Below are 11,283 nucleotides of genomic sequence, written 5' to 3'. Positions count from 1 at the left end.
ATTGAGAGGCTCCTTTCATGATTAAGTTTATAATAAATAAAATCAATAAATTTAACCATAAAAAAGAAGAAGGCTAAAATAGGGGGATTATACTCTGTTTTTCCAAAAAGAGATTGATTGAGTTCACATTTGCAATGCAAAATAATCATGATTTTTGAAGAAAACAAAATAATGATGAATTCATCATGAAGAAAAGCTCCTATTTAGTAACGCCAGCCAATTATTTCATTGTAGCTTAAATGTCAAGAAATGCTAAAATTTATGCAGTTAAATATCAGCTTTATTTAATCTTCAAGTTAGCGCAATCTCTTTAAAAAAATTTAAAACCAAACCGTTAGGTTTCAAGACATCAAACATGTAACTACAAAAAATTAAATAATACTCCCCAAATTATTTAACAATGAAGCATATGTGATAAATATTTGCTAGCTATAATAGAAAACTACCTATTTCAATTGATTTTCTATTAGTAAACATTACATCTTCGCATTGAATTTGATTTCAGTGTATGGACCACATTTTTCTATTCATGCAACAAAATATATTTAAAGCATCAAACATTCCATATGCATTCTCATAGAAATCGAAAAAGTTAAAATGCTATTTTTCATTCTCTAATTATAAAGATTAAAGCATATCCCTCTACATATATATTTTCCCCCATATAACATTATAAAACAAGTCACGTGGAAAGAAGGGGTAGTATTATGGAGTACTATACTACTCCACATTTTATAGTACTCCCTCCGTCCCCCAATTTGAGTCACTCTTTTCCATTTTGGGCCGTCCCCTAATAAGAGTCACTCTTCCCACTTACCATTTTTGGACATCAAAATTACCCTTCATTACACCAAAAGTCAAAGGGGCCCCACATTTCACTACCTAACTCCATTTATTACACCACACATTCAAACTTTTCCTTAAAACTCGTGCCGAGTCAAAGAGTGACTCAAATTGGGGGACGGAGGGAGTACAATTTTGTATCTTAAATAAAATCTTCCATTGAAGGTAACCTATTCAAACCCAATAGGGAAAAAACTCAAATTATCCTTTTTTATTTGAAATAACTGGTGATTTTATATTAAGACAGCATATTATTAATGTAATCATTTTCCTAAAGCATAACAAGATTTTGATTTTAGCATATCTTTACAATTTGTAGTTTACAATACCGATCTACTTTTTTATTAAACTAAATAATAATTACGTATTTATCGGATTACACATAAACTAGTCATACACGTTAAAAACCGCTATTCCATGTTATCATCACAATGCCTAGCAAATGACTGATTGACTAGTCCACGTGTGATTTTTGGATAGCCACATCATTTTCAGTTTCATTAAATTTCAATAAATATTGTAACTAAATAGATTTTAAATATTCTTACTACAATTTAATCGAACAAATAATAAATCATACAACAAGAGACTACATAATCACACTAGAATAAGGTGTAAAAATCAAGATCTGCATTAGTTAAATAAACAACATTTATTCATTTCGACATTTCAACAACAGAGCACCATCCACGAAGCGTAGGGTACAACCGGTGAAGCGTTGTACCGTTCATGCACCGCCACCTAAAACGCGTACACCTATACTCCTCCACCACTTCCCAAACACATCCCACAGGGGCAATTTTGGTATTTCAGGACCTCACCGAAAGAGTGTTTTCCACATTTTCTCCTTCCCAGAAGCTGTGGGCGGAAGGGTGGTCTTGTCTTTTCAAGTCGATGTCCGGTGCAGATCTTGCAACACCAATCGACTATATATAAAGCTCCCCGCTTTATACGCCTTCCTAAGAAATTCTTAATTCCTTCGTACTCACATTCAACTTTGCAGATCTCTCCTCATAGGAAACAGATCGCGCCATCTGGAGGTGAATTCTTCGTTTGTTAGTTATAGTGTGAGAGATTCATTGATTTTGCTTTTTTTTATTGAATCTGTTATTGTGTGTTAGCGAGTTGTGCGTGTTGATGAATTTTTGCGTTAGTGAGTGTAAGTTAGGGGTTCCTCGATTAATTTGAGGGTCTAGTTTGTGCTTCCCGCGTCTGATCTGAAACGGAGCTGCCTGCATTTCTCTTGATTTGAGTGATATTTCATTTTGACTGATTCCGTGTACGGTTGCATATGAATTTCTGATTGATTTGTTGAGTTTTAGTAGATTTATGCTAGTTTGATGAGATGTGGGAAAGTCTTGCTTCCGATGGCGTATGATTTAGCTTAAATTTCACGTATTGGATTTTTTGGAGCTGATAACATAACATGCAGTGTGTTTTTTAGGTAGATCTGATCGAGATACTTTAGTTATATGCACGATCTCTTGTTCAGATTGAGTAAATTCGTTTTGAAGTACATCAGATCCGATCTTTAAAACACTAAGTGTTCTGGTACACTTGAGCTTGTGGTCTTTTGGAGTCTAATTAACTACTGTTTGATTGAATTATGAAAACAGGAACCGGGATGGTCAGTTCATCAATCTGCCCTTTCTCTTGTGTGAAAACAGCTGCTTTTGTTGCATAACTGTTGGATTTGTATGTAGTCTTTTGAACTATGTAAAGTCATATATTAGTTTAGTGTGTACTTATGCGATGCTGATAGATGTAAATTTCTGACTCTGATAGCTATAAGTAGAATTCGTGTTAAAGATGTTCTTTTCCTCGAGTTTTGATAATTCTGCTAAAGTTTGCAATACGATGAGGAGTTTTGCCTTTCCAGGGAACTAAAACAAAGGGAAAATGGTGAAGATATGCTGCATTGGGGCTGGATATGTGGGAGGCCCTACCATGGCCGTGATCGCTTACAAGTGTCCTAATATCGAGGTTGCTGTAGTTGACATTTCTGTCCCTCGTATCAGTGCATGGAACAGTGACCAGCTTCCCATCTACGAGCCAGGGCTTGATGATGTGGTGAAGCACTGCCGTGGCAAGAATCTGTTCTTCAGCACAGATGTTGAGAAACACGTCTTTGAGGCCGACATAGTCTTTGTCTCGGTTAATACTCCCACCAAGACTAGGGGTCTTGGAGCAGGCAAAGCTGCTGACTTGACTTACTGGGAGAGTGCTGCCCGCATGATTGCTGATGTGTCTAAGTCGGACAAGATCGTGGTCGAGAAGTCCACGGTTCCTGTCAAAACTGCCGAGGCCATTGAGAAAATCTTGACTCACAACAGCAAGGGAATAAACTACCAGATCCTATCGAACCCAGAATTCCTTGCTGAAGGGACTGCAATTCAAGATCTTTTTAACCCAGACAGGGTTCTCATTGGTGGCCGGGAAACCCCAGAAGGATTCAAGGCTGTTAAAGCATTGAAGGATGTTTACGCCCATTGGGTTCCTGAAGATCGCATTCTCACCACCAATTTGTGGTCTGCTGAGCTTTCAAAGCTGGCTGCTAACGCATTCTTGGCCCAAAGAATCTCATCTGTCAATGCCATGTCCGCTCTGTGTGAGGCTACCGGAGCAGATGTTTCTCAAGTGGCGTATGCTGTTGGCACGGACTCAAGAATAGGCCCCAAGTTCCTCAATGCCAGTGTGGGCTTTGGCGGGTCCTGCTTCCAGAAGGATATCCTCAACTTGGTCTACATTTGCGAATGCAACGGCCTTCCTGAGGTTGCCGAATACTGGAAGCAAGTCATCAAGATCAACGACTATCAAAAGAGCCGTTTTGTGAACCGTATTGTCTCATCCATGTTCAACACGGTCGCGAACAAGAAAGTCGCCATCTTGGGGTTTGCCTTCAAGAAAGACACCGGTGACACGAGAGAGACTCCTGCCATTGACGTCTGCCAGGGCCTGCTCGGTGACAAGGCCCAGCTGAGCATCTACGATCCTCAGGTGACAGAGGACCAGATTCAACGCGACCTCTCGATGAATAAGTTCGACTGGGATCACCCCCTCCACCTACAGCCGATGAGCCCCACCACCAAGAAGAAGGTGCACTGCGTGTGGGACGCCTACGAGGCGACCAAGGACGCGCATGCGGTGTGCATCCTGACAGAGTGGGATGAGTTCAAGAAGCTCGATTTCCAGAGGGTATATGACAACATGCAGAAGCCGGCGTTCGTGTTTGACGGGAGGAACGTGGTGGATGCGAACAAGCTGAGGGAAATCGGTTTCATCGTCTACTCGATCGGGAAGCCGCTGGATGCTTGGCTCAAGGACATGCCCGCTGTTGCATAAATGAGTAATCTGGATTGGAGGAAGGTGCGGAGGCAGGCTATGAACTTCTATATTCTTGTTTTTTAACTATACAATCATTTTTTTTTCTCTTCCTGTTTTTGGAGGGGGTTTTGTTTGCTTCATTTAAACATTGAGGATCAGTTTCTGAGTTTTTCTGTGATGATGCCTTTCTTAGTTTGGAAGATCTGCATATTGGGCCTAAGTTTATGATCTGTTTACACTTGTATTACTTATTTTTTCCTTCTTCCATACTTTTAATCTCTCTCTCTACTTTGTGATCTCTACTTTTAACCTGTTTGTAAAAATAACCACAATTACAATTAAAAATAAAGCACACTAAATTGCATGAAAAAGTCGCTTTAAACTGTGTACACACTTTCATATGTATAAAATGAATTTAAGGTATTATTTCCAATCCAAAGTGCTCAAGTGCACAATAGCAAGCATAATTATAGCAAAATGTATAATTATAATTTCTTGGTGAGAAGAATTAATACTCCTCATTTGACAGATCGAAGTTAAGATATAAATCCTAGCAAAATTATAAATACGGTATGTCATAATATCTTATTAAAAAAAAACTAGACCCTATAGTTATATTTAAAATTCATAGAGTAATATTTTGGTATGGTCTCTTAAAGTCTCATTGCAGAATCGATATCAAATTACCTCTTTTGAGATATGTGATATTAATGAATAACATTACATAAAATCAAGAAAGGTTCTTTTCGTATTCCATAAGCTTCTATGAATTTGTATCTCCCCTCGAATAAGATATGATAACAATTCAAGTGAATATACATTTCAACTCTCCCTTACACCCTAAAATAGCTATTTAAACGCCTAATGAAATTTCTTTTTTCATTTCAAGATTTGAAAAAATGAAGATTAATGCACTTTCCAGCGAGTATAGTATGTTCCTCGTGTCTTTGCTAACATGCAATGCTTCCATAGCCATACAATTTCTCATGGTTCTTGAGAGAGAGAGAGAGAGGAATTGCAGTTTCATTCCTCAATTTTCTTGAGCATATATACACCTCTCTGTCTTCATTTGAGCCTTTCCTCTCATCACCAGATCTTGTATTTATGTTGATTGCTTCTTCTCTCATTCCCAAAAGACCACTTTTTGCTGATCCGATTCTCTACTAATCTCTCTGTTTCTGATAAAATCTTTCATCTTTTTTCCCAATGCGATGCTTGGCTTCGCCACAATCGAATCTTCTTGACAAATTTCTTCATTTCTTGGATCAAAATGGGGCAAGTTGAAGAACAGAGATTCGTGTGCAAAATCTGCAGCAAACCCTGCATTAGTGGGAAGTCTTTGGGAGGCCATATGAGGGCTCATTTAGCTTCCAAGAAATCAGCTGTGAATCCCAACTGTGTGGAAGAATTCGGAGATAGTGATGAGAGCAAACACGCCCTTACTGCAAAGACAACGAATTCTTGCAGAGAATGCGGCAAGGAATTCGCCTCGTTGAGGGCTCTTTCTGGCCACATGAGGTGCCATTCCATCAAGAACGACAAGGAGGTGCATTCGTGCAAGGAATGTGGCAGAGGGTTCGTATCCATGAGGGCCGTGTTTGGTCACATGAAGAGCCATTCTACTAAGAGAGTGGTGATGAAGGTGGTGTCTAGTGTTGTTGTTGAGAATTTCTGCCCGGTTCGGAGGAAGAGATCCGAGATCAAGTATAAGGGCACTGTGAGTGTGAATCCTTCGTTTTCGGGTGTGGATGCTTCTCATTGTGGCGCCTCTGAGGCAGAGGAGGCTGCTAGGTGCTTGGTGATGCTCTCTAGGGGTGTGGGAAGTTTCTCGAAGCTCGTCTCAGATTCTGATCACTCTGGAGGTGTTGTTGCATCAAATGGAATGGAAGCGATGGGATTTGATCGGGTCGAGCAAGAGATGGGATCAGCTCGTGGCTCGTTGAGGGGAGCCGCGAGTATGAGGCGCTGCAGCTCACTACTTGAGATGGATGCAGTGGCTGTGATTTGGTGAAATCTTTCCAATTCTTGATTGTTAGCTCTTTTGCAGAATTGCACATATTCTTCACATACAATCAATAAAACAGTTTTTTTGATCAGTGTATATCAATCAATGTACATTTGCATTTAGAGTTTGTTCAAACCATGTTGAAATTGTTGAGTTGGGAGGAAAAATATGCTTCAATCTTGATTATTTGAAGATGACAACATCTTAACTATATGATGTAGAGAAAGTGGTTGTGGATCGAGCTCTAAATCTATTGTATACAAAAAGAAAAGAAATGTTTAGTGACGACAAATCGTGTCATTATCAAGTCATAAAAATGATGCTCATGAGTTGATTTTGACTTATATTTGGACATCTATTAATATATAAAGTGCCAGTTTTTTCTAACGCCACCTGACAGCATTTTGGCAGGAAATGAAGTTTTGTTATCTTTTTTTTTTCATTTTTTTGCATTTTTTTGTGAATATTGTTGTTGTCATTCATGGTTTCAATGCTGTATGTTTTTTTGGTTTTCGTTTTTTTAGCCTTTGTTTGATTGGTTTGTGCAGTTCACCATATAGCATATACCTATTTTATTACAATCACAAAACACAATAAGATCACACTTTTCAAAGGTGATTGAGATATATATCTTCTCCAAATTCCAATGCTTCATTTTCCTGAACAAGTATAAAGGATATATTAGTTTTGCACATTTACAACATGAACAATTGATTAAGTGAAATAGCAAATACATAATGATTAGGATATGCATATATTCAATATAGATGAACACAATTGATTATTACTCACTTTGCAAGGATATGCATATTGAATCATGGAAGAGATTAAGAGAAATAGCATAGACATAAATCAACAGGATATGCATATTTCAATACAAGAGGATATGCATATTTTCAATACAAGATTAACACAGTTGATTATAACTCACTTTGCAAGGATATTCATATAGTTTAGCTTGGATGATTTCTATAGAGATTAAGAGAAATAGAATAGACATAGTTAGTATGATATGCATATGTTCAATAAAAGATGAACACAATTAATTACTACTGATTTTGCAAGGCATAAAGAGAATCTGTGTAGAATATTATGGAGGATATAAATATATTTGAGGTTTAATATTGGAAGGGATTAATAGAATTATCTTCTGGACTATTAGTATTCACCTCAGCACTATATGTAGCCACTGGAATTTTTTTTGTTCCAAAAGTGGTGATTAATACATGGATGTCAGGGCTAATTTAACTAATAGTATCTACATTAATAAAAAAATAATCATTTATTGTTATATTTATTAGTCCTGCAGTTTATTAAAATCATATGATTGAAAAACCTATACATTCAATTCATATTCAAAACTAATAGATTGCTTAAAGTTGTATACATTAATGAACTTACCTTTGTTTTGCTCCTTCTTCCTCTTCTGTATTACACAGATTGGTGTGTAATCTTAAAGTCTTCAAGCATACGTGTAATTATATGTTAAGGTAACCTGCAGATCGAATCATTTGTTGGTTAGTATTTTACTATAAACTATATACTTCTTAAAGGTGTTTAAATTAAATATGTTACCTAATTTATATTCATTCATTCATTCTTGTTCTTGTTCTTCTTCTTCTAGATTGTAAGATGTCAAAATTCTGTCTTTATAGAATATTAAGGAATCCTGCAAATCCATATAAAATATGGATTAGTTTCTTAATCTCACAATAATATATTTATTAAAGTTAATAAATGGAAGTACTTACCTATTATGTGTTCTTTCTTCTTCCTCCTCTCTTTTCAACATTGTAGAGTGTAGAATATTAAAGGTTTAAGCGTGCATCCTCTCTCTTTCTTCTTTGTGTAATGATTGCATCTATTATTCTCTATCCTTCTCCTTCACATTGAGACATATTTGCAGATTAGAAGAGGTATATAGGCATGCATCTTCTGCCTGCTTATTTTCTATTGGTTGCAGCAGTATTTCTCTCTCTTCATCCTTGAAAATGAGAGGCGACTCATCTCTCATTAGATTTTTTATCTCTTGGTATGCCTGCAAAATAGGGTTGATATTAATAGGGAAACACTAACTAATACTAATTTATTACTGTGTTAGGTGGCCCAATTAATGAGCCCTATATTTAATACAACATGCATAAAAATCCAAATTGATTGAATATATATTTAGTAGTTCTATTAAATAACTTATTTCTTCATATCAGTCTATATTTTTTAATCGAATTTTTATTTTTTATTTCTGATTTTGTTTGATTATCATTTATCCGTGTTATTTGAAAGGTCTCACTCATGATTATGTCTGTTTTCTTTATTTATTTATTTTTATTCTGCTGTGTCTGTAAATATACATCAACAAACATCTATAAATACCCCCTTCTACATCTCTTTTATTCACTCTGCAATCTCTTCTTCACCAGCTTAGAATACCATTCTACTTTTGGTATATGTGTTTCTTCCATCTATCTAATCTATCTAATTCTCCTACACCTCATCTATTCTGCCTAATCTTAGGTTCAGTAGTTTTAGCTATTGATGGTGTTCTTTTATTGCAACTCTATTTTAGTCTACTTTACTACTTCAATCTTTATATGCAATTGAAATTTCAGCAGTTTAGTATAGTATATCTCACCTTTGATGTCTTGATATCTTCTGTTATTTCCATTTTTATCTTTGTTTTCAACCTTTTTCTGTTGATCATTATTCTTATCCACTTTTATCATTGATAGATGATGATTATCTGCACCTGAAAAGAAGAAACAGAAGTCAAAAAAATTTGTGCTTATGTGATAGATTCTGTTCTTTTATTGCAACTTTACTTTAGACAGTGCTAATACCTCAATTGTTATATTCATTTGAAGGAGAAGCAGTTTAGTTTAGTATATCTCACCTTTGATATGTTGATATCTTCAGTTCTTTCCCTTTTTTTCTTTGTTTTCAACTTTTTCTATTGATCTTGATTCTCATCCACTTTTATTTGTGCACCTGAAAAGAAGAAACAGAAGTCAATAAATGATTGTGCTTATCTGATAGTTCTGTATTTATAGTACATTGTTCTGTTTCTTAAGAAATAAATTATTGTGTAGTCTATGTTAAGAAATTTTTACCATCTTTCTAACATTGTAGTTCTCTTCCATGCATATTTGTCATCCACTTATATTCATGTCATGGAATATTAATATTGTCTACCTGAAAGCAATGAAGATCAAAATTAGTGTATATGTGTATTTTACTCTATTGTATTTGTTTTATCTACATCGGAAACAGTCTCCACTATGGCTCCCTATGTTACCTTGCTCCAGAATCTTCACACTGCCATAACTAACTCTATTGTTAAGGTCTGTTGCGTTCGTGTCTTTGGAGGTCTTCCTGATGACAATAGGGATATCAATACAAAATCCGTTTTTCATGATACTAAGGTATATTCAAAATTTCATTATATTAAAGTGTATCCTAATCTTATATCTGTTATTTTTAGTTATTTAGATTATTTAGATTATTTAGATTAGAGTCTATATAGATTAGATTGTTGTTTTTCTGTAACTCTACATTACTACTTCATTAATCATACTCATTTGAATGATACTTCAGTTTAGTATAGAAGAACTGACCTTTGCTATCTTCTGTTTATTCTTCTTTTTTATGCTCTCCATCTTTTTCCAATCCATTGATACTACTTTGCTATCTTCCTATTCCACAGTTTTTAGGCTGAAGTGTATAAAAAAGATTAGGAAGTTATTAAGAATAACAATATTTATAATAGAATAGGGTTAGGATTGTTTACCACCTTTCTGACCTTTGATTTCTTTTTTCTTCTGTTTCATTCTTCTTTTTTATGCTCTCCATATTTTTCCAATCCATTGATACTACTTTGACATCTTCCTATTCCATAGTTTTTAGGCTGAAGTGTATAAAAAAGATTAAGAAGTTATTAAGAATAACATTATTTATAATAGAATAGGGTTAGGATTATTTACCAGCTTTCTGTCATTTATAAGTATTTCATTTGATCTTCAATGTCACCATCCTTTATCATTTTTGGAACTGTATCATGCAATTGAGAATAGATTTCACTTGCAAAAGAAAAGACATATATTTTAGTGTATGTTAGGTTTCTGATGTATATCTATATATCTAATATTTAATATCTATCATATTGATTTATTTCTCATGTCTGATCTTTATCTAATCCCTAAAATCTAAATTATATTATTATCAGGGGACATACATTCAAGCCACATTTCTCAAGAAAGAACTTCAGAATCTGGAACACAAACTTAGAGGAGACATCTATTACATAAAAAAACTTCTTTGTTAGGGATAACACCCTTAGAAACAAAGCTACTAATCATCCATATAGACTCATAATGAATTACAGGATTGAGATGTATGAAGTCAGAGATAATGATTTTCCAGCCATGGTTTTTTCATTTAAACCATTTGGTGAAATAGCAAGCAATGAGAATGAAGAACAATCATCCTTTTTCGGTATAAATCTTTTGATATATTTTGTGTTGCAGATCTTATTTTTCAGTTGTTTGGTAGACTGATGTCATCTTTCTCTTGGCAGACATCATTGGGGTCATTACTTCACCTGGAAGAGTTGTTAAGCAAAGTAGATATAGATTGATTGAAGTTGAAATAAGTGATGAACAGTGAGTTTTATTCCATTTTTAAACATTCAGATATCATAATTATATTTATCTGGTTCTCTATTTCAAACTAACTGTGCTACATTTGTAACAGCCATAATAAAATATTGTGTACAGTTTGGGATTCCAATGTGGAATCTTATTTGTCTCAATTGACAAAGGCTGAAGGGACTGTTCCTATAATCATAGTGCAGTTTTGTAAGCCTAATGTTTTCAGAGGTGTGTTTCTATCTTATTAATGTTCAGTTTTATGGCTGTCATGTATTGGGATTAATATTTCTTTATTATATTTTTAGGCGAGGTTGGTGTATTCACTCATTATCAAGCTTCCAAAATTTTAATCAATTATGATATTGATGAAGTGAAGGAGTTTAGGAACATGCATTGGTCTTCAGATGGATAATTATTAGTTATTTAATTGTGTATGTTTTTAATTGATTTGATTTATACTGTATATGA

At 34.9% G+C, this 11,283-nt stretch overlaps 2 protein-coding genes across 4 annotated transcripts; both read left to right on the top strand.

The window, feature by feature from the left end:
- The first annotated feature begins 1,734 nt into the window (after nucleotides 1–1,734).
- On the top strand, nucleotides 1,735–4,443 carry LOC121771699 (UDP-glucose 6-dehydrogenase 1). Of its 3 annotated transcripts, none has more exons than XM_042168548.1 (2): nucleotides 1,735–1,883; nucleotides 2,723–4,443. In XM_042168548.1, exon 2 carries the CDS (start codon nucleotides 2,743–2,745, stop codon nucleotides 4,183–4,185), a length of 1,443 nt encoding a protein of 480 aa, XP_042024482.1. In that variant the 5' UTR covers nucleotides 1,735–1,883; nucleotides 2,723–2,742; the 3' UTR covers nucleotides 4,186–4,443. The 3 variants fall into 3 exon arrangements, with proteins under 3 accessions (XP_042024482.1, XP_042024484.1, XP_042024485.1); XM_042168550.1 differs by having other exon boundaries at nucleotides 1,841–1,883; nucleotides 2,460–4,443; XM_042168551.1 differs by lacking the exon at nucleotides 1,735–1,883 and adding an exon at nucleotides 2,524–2,538.
- Nucleotides 4,444–5,437: 994 nt separating this feature from the next.
- Nucleotides 5,438–6,178, top strand: LOC121771979 (zinc finger protein 560-like). The gene has a single exon (XM_042168886.1). It carries the CDS (start codon nucleotides 5,438–5,440, stop codon nucleotides 6,176–6,178), a length of 741 nt encoding a protein of 246 aa, XP_042024820.1.
- The last annotated feature ends 5,105 nt before the right edge of the window (nucleotides 6,179–11,283 follow it).

Source organism: Salvia splendens, chromosome 16 (genome assembly GCF_004379255.2).
Source record: "Salvia splendens isolate huo1 chromosome 16, SspV2, whole genome shotgun sequence".
In the NCBI taxonomy this organism is placed as follows: domain Eukaryota; kingdom Viridiplantae; phylum Streptophyta; class Magnoliopsida; order Lamiales; family Lamiaceae; genus Salvia; species Salvia splendens.
The sequence above is the reverse complement of the archived record's forward strand: the minus strand, read 5'-3'. Positions and strand labels throughout refer to the sequence as shown.

What these genes read in the sequence shown, in the direction of transcription:
- LOC121771699 (XM_042168548.1), top strand. Translation starts at nt 2,743, where the DNA reads ATGGTGAAGATATGCTGCATTGGGGCTGGATATGTGGGAGGCCCTACC.
- LOC121771979 (XM_042168886.1), top strand. Translation starts at nt 5,438, where the DNA reads ATGGGGCAAGTTGAAGAACAGAGATTCGTGTGCAAAATCTGCAGCAAA.